General features: G+C 42.5%; 1 protein-coding gene across 2 annotated transcripts in view; it reads right to left on the bottom strand.

Annotated features, from left to right (window-relative positions):
* Positions 1–5,227: 5,227 nt before the first annotated feature.
* The window catches only part of LOC104484122 (sucrase-isomaltase, intestinal), a 61,548-nt gene continuing 49,571 nt past the window's right edge, over positions 5,228–17,204 (bottom strand). The window contains exons 18-23 of one of the 2 annotated variants that reach the window (XM_086739961.1): positions 16,322–16,374; positions 14,469–14,599; positions 13,558–13,646; positions 13,122–13,171; positions 9,292–9,450; positions 5,228–5,301 (exon numbers count right to left, since the gene is read on the bottom strand). In XM_086739961.1, the coding sequence (XP_086596087.1) occupies positions 5,242–5,301; positions 9,292–9,450; positions 13,122–13,171; positions 13,558–13,646; positions 14,469–14,599; positions 16,322–16,374 (542 nt within the window). In that variant the 3' untranslated portion in view covers positions 5,228–5,241. Of the gene's footprint in view, positions 5,302–9,291; positions 9,451–13,121; positions 13,172–13,557; positions 13,647–14,468; positions 14,600–16,321; positions 16,379–17,204 lie in introns of both variants that reach the window. The other variant, XM_086739962.1, reaches the window with a different exon arrangement.

Here is a 17,204-nt window from a genome sequence, read left to right as displayed (position 1 = left end):
GTTACACTGGGTGACAGGAAAAAGTAATAACCAGAATCTTCAGAAGAACTTAAACATTCAAAATATATTACGTATCAAAAAGCTGATTATGTCAATGCCATTTTATGATCTTTGTAACTATGTGGAGACCTCCAAAAGCACTGACTTGTCACTGAAATCTAAATATGTTTTGCAAAAAAACTACAAAACACCCTTTTCACTATTCATAATTGCAAATCCAAGAGGGACTGCTGTGATCAGTTGGCATGACACAGGCTGGGGATACAGTTCCAAAAAAAAATCCTCAATTATTGAGCAAGAGCATTTCTTTCAGAAAATTGTTCAGTTCTCATTTTAAAATTTCTGCTACAGAATTCACCACAGCTCTTGACAAGGTGTCCCGAGAGTTAAAATATCAGCTTTTGAATCTGTCTAGTTTCGTTAACAGACACTGGATCTTACCTTCTGCCACCAGATTTCTGCCCCCATAGTTACACTGAGACTCCCATGGGACTGAGCCTTCTCTTTGCTATTAGAGACAGGTCGAGCTCCTTGATGCTCTCACTGGAAGATGTGTTTTTCTACACCTTCAGAGATTTTTGTGGCTTTTTTCTGTAGCAACCTTTTTTTCCCCAGTATTTTTACATTGAGGGTAGTGGAACACTGGAACAGGTTGCCCAGAGAGGTGGTTGATGCCCCATCCCTGGAAACATTCAAGGCCAGGTTGGACGGGGCTCTGAGCAACCTGATCTGGTTGGAGACGTCCCTGCTCCTTGCAAGGAGGTTGGAATAGGTGACCTTTAAGGGTCCCTTCCAACCCAAACTATTCTATGTTTCTATGTTCCACAAATTTCTGACACGAGAATGGGCCACAGTATTCCAGCAGCGTGGTACCAGTGTAACATATAGATGAATTATAACACCTCTGCCTTTATTTACCTGTATGTCTGAGATTGCTCTACCTCTTTTGTCATTAAAACTTGCGTTGGGAACTCATGCTCAGGTGGTCATCCAACAGGACCTCAAATCTTCTCCAGTGTCTCTTTGCTCTAGCAGTGTCCCATCTTCTTTTGTCCATTCTTTGTTCCAAGACATACAATACTACATTTGGGCAAATGTGATTTTGTGTCCAGCTTACTGAGCACAGCAAAGCCCTCTGTCCTTGTTTGTGCTCCTTCTCTTGGTGTAACTGATTCGGGCTACCACTGTCTTCTCATGTTATAAAAAATCAGTGTGAACCTTTCACAATAATGTGCAGCAGGATCTCTTGAGATTAAACCTAAAGTCACTTCAGATAAAAAAAAAAAAAACAACAATTGGAGCGTACGTGGAGTAGCATGGAGAATGTTTACTTTTTCTTTCTCTGCAGAAGTGAAGTCTAATGGCATATTCTTAGTAGTCAGTGAACATTGGCTGGTCATTTTCTGTGTTCCCTTTATCGTTTTGTAAGGCAAGAGCCTAGAATTAACTGAGTTTTGAAATGCAAAGTAAGATTTTTTTCCCTTTACATTTCAACTCCTTCAGGTTTGGAAAGACTCAGCTGGTGGGTTTTATGGTTAACAAAAGCAGGCTAGAGAAAGCAGCTGACTACAGACACTTTTAAATTCCAGCCTGAGAAGCTCTCTCTCCACTGAAGATCTGTATCTGAAATAAATTTAATCCACACCAGCACTTGGGGAAGTTCGTGTTTAACCTAATCTAATCTTAAAAGACAGTAAAATATTTGGCTGTAGATTCTTGGATCAAGCTCATATCCCTTGTAACACGTTCTGTATTTTTTGTCGAAGTCTTTATCCTTGTCTCAAAAAACAAAAAAAAAAAGGAATAAATTGTTGGGATGGGAAAGAACAAGCAGTGTAACCAGAACTTCAAAAAAGTGCAAAAGGTCTAAAATTACAGCTGCAGCTCAACGCTCAGCGAGGATAGATAGCCAGATACACACGCTCACAAACTCCATTTTCCTTTGATGTCCCTAATACAAATGCTGACCAAGGGCTGTCTTGCTGACTTTTATGAAAGAAACATGAAATCAGAGCCCAGGGCGGATGTGTTACCAACTAGTGATTTCCTGTTGTGTTCACTGAAGCTACAAGGAGCAAGATAACAAGAAAGGAATAAAATCCAGGTTGTAATACAAGCCCGAACAGCATATCGATGTCAGTAGGAGTGAATTTTTCTGCTCTTATTTTATTAAGATATATATGAAATTGCAAGGTTAGTCACTGATTTCACAGACAACCAGTGAGCACTGGCTGGTTCCACACGGTTATCCAGCCAAGGGCTCTTTATGGAGGTGTCATCTCCCCTGCTCTCCAGCCACATCCATGCTCCAACCTCCACACCAATCTCCTCTTTCACCACTTGCCAGCAAATTTACCACATCTCCTCTCATCTCCCACTCCTGCTTTTACCCACACTGTAAGGCAGATTAGACTCAAACTCTCCACACCAAAAAAAAAAGCAGCCCTCCCCCAAACAAGCCAGAACAATCACATCCCCCCACTCCCAGACAGGGTGTTGATAAATTTACTTTCTCTGACCTGGTGCTCAGATTTATCTCTCTCTTTTCTCTTTTGCCATGGTGAGGAGCTGACATCCTCCCTTTTGGGGGAAAACTGAGAGCAGGTACCTCTTTGATGCCATCTTTGCAAAGATGACATGGGAGAGATTGGGTTCGGCACCAGGACTGGTTCTGCTTTAGCTGTCCCCATCCATCCCGCATTGTCAGGCCACTCGACAGCTTTCTCTGGTTATGCCTGCAACACACACGGGGTGAGCAGCCACCAGGCTCACACGCCAGCACAAGAGGACGACTGGCAGGGTGGCCAAGCCCCAAGACATCGTGCACAGTGCCACACTGCTGTGCCAGCAGCAGCTCGGCCAGCACCTCCTGTGCCAGCTGGAGCCTCCGGTGGGTTTGGCCCCGCTCTAAGCTCTCTGGTGCAGAGCTGTGACACAGTACAGACACGTCCTCTGGGTCTCTGCTGTTCCTCAGATTTGTGCAACAAGTACTGCTCTTTCTGGCCACCTGCTCTGACAGAGGTTCTCTTGCTTTTCTCTCTCCCAGATACACACAGCTCTCACAAACCATACTGACATCCTTCCTGTGAACAAGGTCCTTTGCCCAGTCCACGGACTCAGAGGGGCATCCTTTACAGTGTTTATTTCATCAAGGAATCTGACTTTGTGCTATACCCCTGTGCGGGGAGGATAGTTGTCACATCCATCACCTCAGCTCAGCTTTCACCCCACTGCCCATCTTCTGCTCTTCCTCAGCCCTTCCTCACCGTCTTCAGCTACACCTTTTTGTAGCATCTTCAGCTTCTTCCCATGAAAGAACTGATGAGCACATTCAAGGCCAGGCTGGATGAGGCTCTGAGCAACCTGATCTAGTTGAAGATGTCCCTGCTCCTTGCAGGGAATTGGACTAGATGACCTTTAAGGTCCCTTCCAACCCAAACCATTCTATGATTCTATGTTTCTCAGTTGCTTTCTCCACACTGTGCAGAACAGACATATTTCACAGCAGACCTTGCCACAGGCAGCTAAAGCTCTGGTCAGATCCAGGTCTTAAGGTTTCTCCGCAAGACCCATCTCGCTTTGAGAAACCAACCTTTAGCAGCCAGACAGAACTGTGTTTGTCTTCCTGCAGCTGGCATCAACTGGAGAAATTTACTGCTGTGCTCTGTGTCCTGGCTAATTCAGAAGAAATGTGGTCATGTAAAAACACCTGGATGAAATCCTTATCATTGAGTGGTCTAGAACTAAACATTGTGAAAATCAGACATTCTTGTTGAAACACACTGCACCCGCACTCGTGTCTGTATGTCAGGAGCAGTTTCCTATGGAGCAGTATTGTTGGGGAGCTTTTTGCAGGAGTAAAATGTGACTGAGGTCTTTCTCTGCAGAGTTTTTGGAAGCAGAATTAATCTGCTGGGAACTGACACAGCGTTTCTGCCATGAGTGGGATTTTCCATACGTTTTTGTTATGGTGGGAGACAGGAACAGGAAAAGGCACGAGCACCTTAAGGAGCTTGAGGTGAAGGTTAACACTGCCTGCCATGTTCTGGGGGGAATTTCGCTGCTGGGGAGGGAAGAACTGGTGCTAGCAGCCTAAACTAGACCACAGTCCCTTCCCAGCCTTCTTACTGGAGTATCTGTTTAATATTACAGCTCTTATGGTTGCAGACTGTGACTCAGGTTTCTAATGAGTAAATATCAACAAAACTAAAATGAGCTTTTAAACTTAGAGTTAGAAGTGTGGGAACAGCTGAGTTTGTGAAGCTCTGACCCTGCCGTGATGCGGATCCCTCCTGTCAGAAGTTACAGTGTACATTTAAGGGCACCAACCATCTGCTGCAGTAAGAGCTGCTCTAACACTTGAAAAGTCTCCAGAGAAAAACAGGTTATTGAAAGAAATCCCTCAAGTTTTCAACAAATTCTCTCTATAGTCGCTGGATCCCAAGACATGCCTGGGCTGCGTTTATTACGATTCAGGAACGTGGAATAGAAGACAAAAGCAAGTGATCACTACAGTTGTAGATTTTGTAGTCTGGATCTATTGGCTGATTTATACCAGCTGGTTATATATTATTTAATATAACATTATATTAATATTTATTATATTATCCATTATATGTACTATATATTGTATTAATGGCTGGTTATATATTATATTATTAAAATAACAGTGACTCCTTAGAGCCATTTCCACAAGCTGGAGCTTCTTATGATCTTGGGAGATCATTCTGCAAGCAGAAATAGCTGAAGTACAGAGTCATTCTGGGTATCCCCAACCATTGATTAGCTGTATTTTCTCATGCATTCTCCTGACAAATTACACTGCCTCCTCCAGAACAAGGCTATGTGAGTTAAGCTGAGTATCCAGCTATTCCTTTTTTCTTTTTTTTTTCCATCGTAGGTTTGAAAAAAAAAAAAAGTGTATACTATGCAGAACATGGTCCCATCTAAAACAATTCCAAATATCGTCTCCATCTGAGGTGAGACAGACCGTTCAGGATTATTTATTCCGTGCTATTTTGAATACACATCGTTTTATGGTAATACTCATTAACTACTATTGAAAATTTTATTTGAGGAATACTGACTTACAAATACTAAATAGGAAAAGAACAGTCATCAGGTGCATAAGCAATTTTTTAATGGTTAAATGGGTTGGGGTTTTTTTTTGCATTAAAATCAAAGTAAGATCAATATCTGAGGACCAAGGATGCTAAATTATGCTGGTGTTTTCTGATGCTCCTAGTAAATGGTAAGGCTGAGTTCATGAGTAAATGGTACAGAAATCCATAAAGTGAGTTTCTGTGAAAAAAAAAGACACAAAGATAATGAACAACTTTACATCAACTTAAAATAGACCAGCTTAAAACAGAGAAGAAGGGAAACTTGAGCTTAGACCTTCATGGTCTTAACCTCTTCCAGTAGGCAAGATTGACTTGGTGGCTGTATGCATCTTGCTACTGCTGTATCCAATTCAACATATCTTTTAGAAATTCAGGAACAGTTTAAAATTAATTAACAACATGAATTAAATATGAAGTTATAAATACAATACCTGTCCTGCTCTCTCTCTGTTCCATGTTAGATTTGATGTATTTTATGCTACTTGCATAATTTCCATTTTCAGTAGTTCACCGGTTTTATCTTTAGGTTTCAGAATTAATAATCTCTTAAAATGCATAATATCCATTCACACCTCTCAGCTACTGCTTTGCCCACCCACAAATTCGTGTTAACATCACTCTAACAGTCTATGCTTAGATCACTTCTTAAAAATGTGTAAGGTTTTCATCTTTCGTCAGAAACTACCGCTACTTGGTAATGAGGAAGCCCACTTCTTGAATGATTTGCCTTTTACTCAAATACAGACAAAAATACCACAACCTCATCCAAATGGTAACCAAAAAGCTGCCGGCAGCCAGAAAGGCTGCTCCAGACCACACTGCTGCACGGACATGGGGAATTCCAGACATGGGGAACCTCCCTGTGCTTCCCAGCAGAGGATGCAAGTGGGAGAAAAAGGAGAATCTTCCTGTGCCCAGGTCATTTTGTGGTCAGCACCAGCCTGGTCAGCAGAAGCGCTCCTCCAGCATCCCTGCTGCAGTCACAATACAGTTCCTGTGGCTCTTGGGGTGGGATTAATAATAGGAAGATTCTGTGATATTACAAATGTCAGATCAGGGGAGTACTGCATGAATCAGAGAGAAAAAAGTGGCTTATTACTAAGCAAACTGCTTCTATTTATACACAAATAACTACGGCTCAATTATGCACTTAAACACTGCTTTTAGGCAAATTTGCTTTCTGTAAAGCGAAAGCGATCTGGTAGAAGTTACTTTCTACTACATCCCTTCAACCAGTACAGTCTTTGTGCTTGTTAAACGATTATACAGCATGTAATCTCATTAAGCCTGTGAGAAAGTGGCAAATTTGCCCTTTAGATTTTGTTATGTTTTTAATTACATGGATTGTAAGTTTTCAAGATCTAAACTCAAGCTGATAGTGCTTTTTTAATAGAGTATCAAACAGGAGAGGATTATAGGTAATGGCATTACAAGAGCTGTACAGGGTTGGTGGGAAAGGTTTGACTAAATCTCTTAGAATTGTAAGAGGAATATATTTAGCTGGTTTAGGTGACTGTCTGATTTAGATAATGTAATTTTTGTACAGTTTGGATCTTTCCTACTACAGCAGCTTGGTGGTTTGTTCTCCTGTATTTGAAGTAGTTTTTAAGTCACCGAGATAATCTTTTGCACTTAAATCAAATTTTAAATGATACTTCTGTGACAAGCTTTTTATTCTGTCTTAATAATCTTTTTATGTGATGCTGTTAGTAAGCAGGTATCTTCTGGATTCTGTGACTGGTGCCTTCAAGCACATCTCAACGGACTGTTTTCTTTACCCTGCCACATTCATGTTGCTTTCAGCTTGCTTAGAGGCAGTTTGGCTGTTAAAGAATTTCTTCCCTTGAGGCAATACTGATTAAACTTATTTATGACATCGTCTCTGAAAGTGAGATTTTTATGATTCCCCAAGGCGGAAATTTATTCTCAGCAATTTTCTTCCTCTACAGATTCCTTCAATAAAATAAATGCTAGAACCAGGTGCCTACAATGGGGATCACACTTTGGTTACAAATAAACTTAAATCGTTAAGCCAAGTGGGTAGAGTGCCATAAGATGTGACATCCATTGCTTGTTGCCTTAGTTATCTTTAATGAATGATGAGTTTGTGGCATCTTATAGTGTTAGTACTGGGAGTTCCCCAGATGTGCTGATTCCAGTGAGACCCCAGCGAACCCAGTGCTAAGATGCGAGTATCACATCTCACATGACCCACTTCAGCTTGGTGGCTGGTGACAGATATGGGATAAGTGACTACAGCAAGGGACATTTCCTCAGTGTGGCTCCTTTTGTCTGTTCTCCTGTGGAAAAGGAAGTTGGGACCACAGAGGCTGTGGCAGCTGTTCTTTAGGGGTGCTCAGTCTGTCCCCTCTGGGGTGTCTCCTTGTAGGTGTGTCGTGGTTTCGTTAGTGAGGGAGGGCCTAAGCTGGTAGCTTCTGTAGGAAACTGCTAGAAGTCGCTCCCCTTTGTTCAGTGGACTCGACCGGGCCTAGGGCGGACCTGCTGCTGGCCAAGGCTGAGCCGGTTGGTAGCAGAACGTCCCGTGATAACGCCTCTGCGATAACGTATTTAAGAAGGGGAAAACAGAAAAAAAAAGAGAGGAGAGAAGATGTGAAGAAGCTGAGCAGGGGCAGAGGTGCAGAGGAGGGGAGGCACAGGCCTCATGGGCCTTGCAGGCCTCACCCTCTGGCCTCTCGCCAGGCAGCCAGACTGGGCCCGACTCGGTCCGGCCTGGCTGCAAGAAGTGGAGAGGAGATGAGAAGTGAATAAGATGTAAAAAAGATCCTGAGAGACATCTACCAGCCTGTTGTGAGGAATGGCTGCAGACACCAAGGTCAGTTCAGAAGTGAGGGGGAGGAGTAATGCGGCTCCTGGCCAAGATTCTCCTGCAGCCTGTGGTGATGACCATGGTGGAGCAGGTTGTCCCCCTGCAGCCCATGGAGGTCCATGGAGGAGCAGAGATCCACTTGGAGCCCGTGAAGGACCCCACACCAGGGGAGGTGGATGCCTGAAGGCGGCTGTGGCCCGGGGAGGGCCCGCTGGGACAGCCGTTCTGGAGACACTGCACTCCGTGGAAGAGATGATCCACGCCAGAGCAGTTCCACGAAGGACTGTGGCGTAGGGGTGGGACCCCACGATGGAGCAGGGGAGGAATGTGAGGAGTTCTTCCCCGACCATGAAGCAGCGGCGTAAAACAACATGTGATGAACTGACCACAACCCCCATTCCCTCTTCCCCCCTGTGCTGCTCGGGGCGGGGGGAAGGTAGTAGAGATAATGTTAAGCTTGGGAAGAGGGAGGGGTGGAGGGAGGTTACCTTGTTCTCTGTCTCATTATCCTGCTGTTTGTAGTAATAAATGAATAGTTTTCCCCAAGTCGAGTCTGTTTTGCCCATGACGGTAATTTTAAGGATTTCTCCCTGTCCTTATCTCAAACCTCGAGCCGTTTTTCCTTATATTTTCTCTCCCTGTTCTCTCAGAGGGTGGGTGGAGTGAGAGAGAGACTGCGTAGTCTGGTCCTGATTGGGGCTGAACTACGACAAGGTGCTAGAGGAGGAGCGCTGCACGAGCAGGTCATGCATTTTCATCTGGGATGCTGAGGTTTGACACCTTAAAATGCTGAAACTGTAACTGTTGTCTCATTGTAGCGATAGTTTCTTAGGAACAAATGTACAGCAGAGACTCACCTTTCCCTCCTCTGAAGACAGGGACACACTCATTAGAGCCAGCTATGCTGAATCATTTTTGGACACTGAATAGTTTTAAGAAAATAACTCCACTACTTCTTTTCAGCAGCTGACATATAACATTGAGAGGTTTTCTCATTTTATCAGAATGATAATAATGCCCATAAAACTGCTAACATTTCTCCCAGTTTGTGGAGCTCTATCTTCTTTTCATTATTTCATTAGTTTAAAAACTTCTATAAGTGGCAGACACAAAATGAGAGAATGAGTGAATGTGTAATACCAAAGATGAAAGTTTCCTAAAACAGTTCTTGCTGTCACTTCCCCTCCTCACCCCCACCCCAAACTCAGACTGTTGTATCAAGAATTGGTGTCTGCTTATGCTTGGAAATGTGAAGGGGTGTGGATGAGGAGCTGTTCCCGTTACTCACTGCCTATCCCCCTTTCCTTAAGGTTTTTCAAAATTGCGCAGCGCAGCTCTTACCCCACTCAATTCATAAGAGAAAGTGTCTCCACGGACGGCTCTTCCATTCAGAGCAACAGTGCGAGGTCTCACTTTCAGGCCAAGAATGGTAACTTTGTTGTACTTCAGAGTGTCAGCCCCTTGGTAGCCATTTTTAAGTATTTTTGTCTTCAGGCTTCCCTGGAAAAAGCCATAGTAAAAATTTTAGGGCCACAACTCTTTGGAGGTGACTTGCTGCCTACTGTTATGGTTGAGGTCTCGTCTTTGTCAATGAACCTACAGAATGTTTTCCAGTGTAGACATTAAAGTCTGAGACCGTAAAGGAAAAACAACAGTCACGTTCACTTTTCACATAAGAAAGGTTTCGTGTGTCATTATAAACCAACAAAGTAAGAAACAAAATAGCATTTTCTCCTTGTAATCAGTGCAAATTTGGTTCTTGTACCCATTTACAGGGGGTACGGTGGCATATGCAAAGCCAAAATCCAGATACAGAGATTCAATTAGCAACCTTAAGGCATATTTAATTAACATCCACAACTAACTGCTTTAAACTGTTACCATCTTCCACAAACATCAGTTACTAAATATTTTGCTACTGTTTTATGTCCCACATCTCCACAGCTCCTGCTAGAAATCTCTGCTATCTCTGTCCCAGCTTTAAGGACACTGAAGGAACACTGTATGTCCACAGAGCCTTGTTTGTTGTACTTCTTATTTACCATATAACCCATATTTAGGGAGGTACCGAGAGGACATACAAAGTCATTAAACAAATTCATTTGGATCACCAGTGACAGTAATTTCCCGTACAAGCAATGAAGAGGAATCATTGCATTTGTTATGTGATCAAAGTTGTTAGGGAAATAAAGATGAATTACGCTGCTCAGGAAATGATGAATTGCTATGCAATCATGACTTTTTAAAAATATGCCAAGGAGAAACCCATGATGGAACCTTTTGCATAATTTAGCTTATGTTATTTCAGTGGTGCATGGTAGGAGGGGAGCAGAACCTAGATCACTGTATTTCTAACTTAGGGCTGTGCTTAAACTGCTTATTTCAGGCATCCAAACTAAAAATAAGTGCTGGTCTCCAGCACACGGATTTAAACTGCCTAAATAAAAAAAACGGTGGCTATTATGGAGCAAATGAGGAAAGGCCTCTAAAAAACTCTAGAGAATGTGTTAGGGTACTTGTGTATGGTGTCTTTTCCCCATCAGAAGAGCTCCAGCATAGAGGGAGATCCAGGATAGAAAGACCACCTCCTTACAGTGATTTACTGTGGTCTCAGGTGTGGCTAAGCAGGATAGCTAGCTCATGGTGGCCATGTAGACCCAGTAAGATCAGTGTGATGCTGAACTCAGTGATGACAACAATATTAAGAAGGTTGCACTTGAGCTCTGAGGCCCTGAGCCAGGACTCTGCAGTAGACACCATTGTCCCTCTGACCAAGGTCTAGAACTGAAGGTCTTGGGGAGACAGAGAGGTGATAGTCCAGGGGAATGAGTGACCCTCTCCTCCCCAGGTGGTTAAAACCATTGCCCAAGAAGGTCCTGAGTTCTTGTCAGAGGGAGGAAACCTGTGGATATCACTCAAAGTCCTATAAATGCAAAGCAAAAAGAAGTCCTGGATCCAAGGCCAGAAACCAAGACTTTCTGCTGCACTTCTGAGCAGAATTTTCTTTCTTACTGTCTTGCTCTGGTCCTATGAACTTCACCTTTTCTTTCCCCCACATTTCCCCCCTGAAAATGGACCAGTTTTAGGAAGAACTTGCTTTCAGGCTATTTAGTTATCTAGTAGCTAGCATATTCTTTCAGAAGCTCCTATTTCCTTGGGCAAGCTTTCCCATCACCATCCCTTTATTGTAGTCCGGGCTCACTTGGTACAGTCTCAGCACATCTTGCCTCGTCTGATGTCTCTGAGGATGGAGGCAGAGTTTGCGGCTCTCCCTGCTCATCCCTGAAGTACGGCAGATCTTATACATCTGGCTCGTATATTTTTCTAGACTGGTAGTCTTAATATACGGGGCGCTTTGACTTGGGGCACTTTGACTTAGGTTACTTAGCCATTATGCATGTCAAAATGGAGGTGTCAAGTGAATTAAAATACCGACTGCAGTGAGACGTCCCCAAGAGCAGGCAAATTGAATTGTTCTCTGAGACTTAAGTGTTTGCACTAGTCTTTAATTCTTCTTTTTATTCTGGGTTGTTTAAATGAAAATATAAATGAGAGGGTCTCATCCTATAGCTGTTACCTGCACAACACTCTGTGCTGGGTTTGAAGTAAATGCTGTATCAGATCTTTTCTGTAAATCTCTTAGGGACCAAAACTTGTGTGTTCTCCTAAAACCAAGTGTGATTAAATTATTCATCCACAATTTTTTAAAAACATAGAAATGTGCAACAAAGACCAAGACTCTCATACATTTCTCATACTGCTACAATTTACTATTTGAGATGGAATTTTTCTTTATAAATACATAATAAAAAATCAACATTAGAGATTATTGAAATGCAAGATAGGGACTTCAGTCACGGATTTACAGGCAGAAGTCAAATATAAGCAATGAGAAATGGAAGTGCCAGTGAATCAACAATCTAATTTGCACAGATCAGAATTTAATATAAAACTGGATATTGTTTTTCTGTAGACTTTCTGCAATAAATTACTATACACAGACTACAGAAAACCAAAGTGATTTTTCTTCCTTTTTGCCACTGAAATATCCCTTTTTTAAAAAAAAAAAAGATTTTTTTTTCTTGGCAAATCAAGAAGAAATAAATAAAAAATTAAATTTTAAGTCCAGACATGTGGCATTACTTGCAGAAAAATATCTCACAAATATACAAGATTACATAATAAAACCCATCGGCTTACCCCAGTTTGCTCTTGCTCCTGGAAGACGTACGTTCTAAGAGCAATATCACAGTAGGAGTTAACACGCTTGTATTATTTTGAATATTTTCTGTAGACTAGCTTGGGTCTTTTATGAACACAGGGCATGAAAACCATGCCACAGTCTACACACAATATCCTAGATAAAATATGATCTGTGTGGATTGCTGAAGTAGGTTAAGTTTTTTTTTTTTTTACAGTATCTCCCACAACTTACTATCATGTATTTCATGAGCTTCTAGTAGATTTATTTTATGGTATTTTTCCTAGTTGAAGCCTAGACTGTTGGGTTTTCCTATTGGGCTTTCTCAGGACACGTCTGTGCAGAAATGAGCTATGGGAAAAGCATTAGTGCACTGACCCTGGGCTAATCTATTCCTCTGCTGTATGGAGCATCTGATCAGCGTGGTGGGTTGCCAGTAGCGTGCTGGATTGCTCTGCGGGAGAACGACCATGCAAGCAATCTCCGTGCTGTCAGACAAGGAAACGCAAGCTAAAGAAGTGAGACTACATAATTCTCTGGGCCACAAAATGCAAGCTTCAAGTGATCAAAGTTTAAAAGTTGCTGGGATATCCTGAAGAGAGGAACACAGCCTTCATCCCACCCATCAGACTGGAAGCATTCACAGGAGGAAGATAAGGAAAAGGTCCCTCATCCCCAGAAGAAGCAACTCAGGAAAAAAAAAAAAATCAGAGCTGATAAAGTGGATTTTCACATTCACATCCCAGCAGGGACATCAGTGATGTGTCACTATGGTACTCAATGAAGCAAACACAAAATTGCAGCATCATAGTTGGATTATTTTGTAGCTGTCTGTAAATGAAAGCATTAGATAGCTTACCAAGTTTAAAGGCTGACCTATAAGAAAAAAGCTTTCCAGAGAAGGGTTAGACATCAGCACCTTACAATGACTACACTAAAATACAGCTACAGTTTATATGTTGCTACTTACTTTGCTGTATGTATATTTAGCAAAGAAGTACTCCTCCTTTTCAATAGTATCTGTCAAAACACAGAACAAGAATTGGTATCAAAACAGGGAGCAAAACCCATAATCAGTTTACATGAATTGTAGCAAGTGGCTAACATCAAACTAAGATGTTTTGAGGGTTATTTAATCTTTTCTTCTAGCCTCTTTAGGGTGATCTCAGGGGAACACGAGATGGGTGATTGCCCCCTCTAGCAGACCAGCTGTTCCCAGTGTCACACCTTTCTCATATCGAAACACTGACTTCAAGAACAATCTGCTTCTCACTTCTGTAACGTTCAACCTAGGGTCAGTTCTCCAGCTATTTCTAGCAGGAGTCAGTGCCATTATAATGCTGAAAAGGTGGCCTGAAGAGAGCCCTGTAGACAGACACTGCTTCACAGCGGGGAACCACGCTTACCGATTGAATCACCATCATCCCAGAAGAGAGACCCAGTAGCTTCTTCTTGTTCATCCAGGGCGATAATGAGCCCAAACGGATTCAGACGGCTGTTGACAAACATGTTGAGAAGTGTCAGTACAAACTGGCAGGCACTGTCCCAAGTTATTTAGCAAAAACACCCGAACACAATTAACTCCAATTTTAAGGTTACAAAAAAAGGCCACGACAGAAGAATGACAACTGTTCTCACCAAAATGGCTCCTGAAATTATGGCGAAAAGTTCACCTTGCCTTCTCCCACTTAAGTGTAAAATTTCCACTTTTTCAGTGCTAGTGTGGACAAGTTTCCCCTTCTTCAGTGTCCTTGATGTATGATAATTGGGCAGTCTGGGAGGCAACTGGTCACCAGTACTACCTTAGTATGGTTTGGTTTGGTTGGTGCTGTTCCCTTACTTCACCACCCACATTAGCGTCTGACCATGGTTCAGATGGGAGGCCAGTACACTACCCATTGGTGTGGAGAAATCTTTTTTCTCAGAAGAGATTTGAGCTTTTTCACCGTGCCCACGGCATTGGACTGTATTTACATCCAAGGAGAAGAGCTTTGCATTTTCCCCTTGCATGTGTTTACTCTGAATGATGGGCAGCAGGTCAGCGTGGCAGTAAGAGGTACAAAAGCTTTTCCGAGCATAACTGCAGAGCCAAGAGAAGGTTTCAGCTGTGCAAACTAGGACGTGGGTCATCTCTGGGGTGACTTCTCCTAATGCAATGGAGCAAATAGCAGGACAAAAATACTGTGCTTATTGCCTGGGAGGGCAGCTGGGAGCTGCAGATAGCTTCTCTTCTGCACTTTCCTTTGATTGCTTTTTTGGCTGTCTGTGGGTCTGACCTGCGTCGCGGTTGTTTGGTGACGGACATAGATGACATTACCTCTTAGTAGTGGTGGTGGCTGGTGCCTGCTCTGGCAGGATGTAGCCTCCACGGATGAACAGAGGGATCTTGCTCAATGGGGCAGCCACAGTAGCATACTTCTTGTTCCAGGTACTTGGCAACTTATTACCCTACCACAAAAATTAATGCAGTTAAAACCCCACAAATCTAAGCACTATACATTGTGACCATATGCCACTGAAAAAGAGACCAAGGGGTACCTTTTCATCTCAATTACATCAGTGAAAGTGCAAACAGAAAAGCAGATTTCAGGGGTATTATTCCAGTTCCTTTTTTTAACATGAAAAAGGATCGAGGCCCTGCAGACATGCATATGCATGAGACAGAAGCATCATGAATGAAAGACAGCAAATCGTCTTTAAAAATGATATAATTATTCCATATGCTGTGAAAAAAAAAAAAACCCTCATCAAGACACTGAGCAAAAAAGCAAAGGAAATTTCTGCTTCCTTTTTTTTATGCCTGTGGAGCCTGTCACTTTTCAGTTCAAGGTAAGGTATTCATAATCATTTGGGAATGTAAACTGTAGATTTTCTTCTCTTTGAAGGAAAAGTCTTCCCTTTTCAAAAAGTAATTACAGCATTCAATGAGTGAAAATTGTATATGTGCAGACAACTAGCATATGTTATCTGCATTATTCCTTCCTCATTTAATGCCTTAAAACCAGGTGTAGAGAAGGCTTACACAGAGAGCAGGTGACAGGAAGGCTTTGCTCTTGCCCTCTGTAAATGGTAATTATAACTTACGGTAAGTACTCAACCTTGTTTTTGGATAAGCACCCTGTCTATGGCAAGTACCTGCCAAATACTGGCAGCTGAGTTTGCTAATGCCGGGGGCCCGTCCTGGAGGCAGGGCAAGAGACGTGGGGCTGCCGGCCTCGCGTCCACCCCCGCAAGGGGGGACTTGGAGGGAGCTACAACAAGGAGGGCTGAATAAAATGCTCGACCTTGCAGCACCACAGTCTTATGAAAAGAGAAAAGGGAAAGGGTCGGATCAACATAAATCTGAGGACACTAGCCAAATGCTGAAAGTAACCAAACTACTTTAAATACAATTCTGAATTTCCTCTGAGAGCATTTCTGTCCTGCCCGCTCCTCTGCCAGCGTCGCTCAGGGTAGTTAACAACGGCCTGATGCTCCTGGGCTCACACTTCCAAAATCTCTTAGCATCAGCCTAACTGCTCCTGCTGAAGCCAACGCTGGTCTTATCCCGCAGATTGCAGCACAGCGTAGCTGGGCCAAAACTGAGCACTTTTGGAAATGCAGGACTGGGGATGGTGTTCAAAAGGTCAAAACTTGTAGCCCCTGAAACTGGAAGAGGCTGGCATTTTCCACAGAGCAGATTGTTCTACATCTCTTGGAAGCATCTTTCAGAGGGGAGCCTCAGCCTGCTCTCTAAAAATGCCTTCTATCAAAAATGATGCATGTGCAAAATTGCATGCAAAAAAATCATTTGCAACATGTTCTCAGGAGTGCAACTCAGGTCTTTGTCTCTGTTTCTATGCAGGGAGGCATATCAGTACAAGAATTAAAACATATAATAAGATAAGGAAAAATAAATAAATCTTGACAGTTTCATGAATTTCTAGGCTGCTGAAGTTTAGTTCTATGTCTTAGAGCTTTACAAATCAAAAATAGAAAATAAAATGCTTCTGAAAGCCGTGTAATTTACTCTCCCAGCTAGGCTGGTGTAGACTTTTAGTGCTCTAGTTTTCTTAAACACAGATGCTGAGGTAAAAATACTGCTGAACATTGCTAAAAGTTATTTTCCTGGAATGGAACCATTAAAAATTATGTAAGAAATGTAAGAAACTGAATCTTAAAAATACATACGGTATAGTAGTCAAACCATTGTGCTTCGGGGAAGTATACATCCACAGATCTCGCTCCCTGTAATTGTTATAAAGTGATTATTTTTTCTTTTTGAATTTCTGATATTACATTAGCTTTATTATATTTGTGCATGGAGACATGTATGCTGAATATTCTAACAACATCAAATCTTGGACATTATGGCTGAGTCATTATGATAGCAATGGACTAGTGCTGGCTAATCCATAACGCTAAACAGACAAGCCTGCCCTATTTGGGGGGTTTTACTGCAGTTCTGAGGGATGAGTCAAGGTTACATGATTATTTCGGTCTAGTACACAGCTCTGTGTCTTGTGAATGGAACTGGCCTAGGTGCACTCGCCTAACATCTGAGCAATCCCAGTGAGGTCCATGGCAGCCTTTGCAAGACAGGACTTCACCTCTGCTGAGGGAGCGGAGGGGGCACCACCGCTCAGTGCCTCTTGCACCGATCTTGTTGCAGAAACAGGCAGGGAGTAAGGTCTGGCAAAGAGGATACAAAGATATTTGTCTTCTTGGCAACAATTTAAGGTTGCAGATAAATAATAATAAATAATGTGCTGCTAATTGCACAGTTGCTGTATTTTGTTTTGCAGCTTGCATTGATCATAACGTTGCAGGGATGAAATCACGCTGAAGGCACTTTGAATTAATAATTCCAGGAAAAGCTGGAATCAAAACATACTTCCTTTTTTGTCACGAGTTGCTTATTCTCACAAAAAGGTTAATTTGGGTTCTCAACATAGGTACCTGCCCTTTGCTCAGTTATAGTTTATCCCCTAGTTTTACCCCAGGGAGCAGGTGAAGCATGAAAAGTAAAGGTGGAGAAGAGTTAAGGCAAAGTTACCGTTTGACATTTTAGGGA

The sequence above is a fragment of the Chlamydotis macqueenii genome, chromosome 1 (assembly GCF_036417535.1).
Source record: "Chlamydotis macqueenii isolate bChlMac1 chromosome 1, bChlMac1.mat, whole genome shotgun sequence".
NCBI classification, from domain to species: Eukaryota; Metazoa; Chordata; class Aves; order Otidiformes; family Otididae; genus Chlamydotis; species Chlamydotis macqueenii.
The sequence above is the reverse complement of the archived record's forward strand: the minus strand, read 5'-3'. Positions and strand labels throughout refer to the sequence as shown.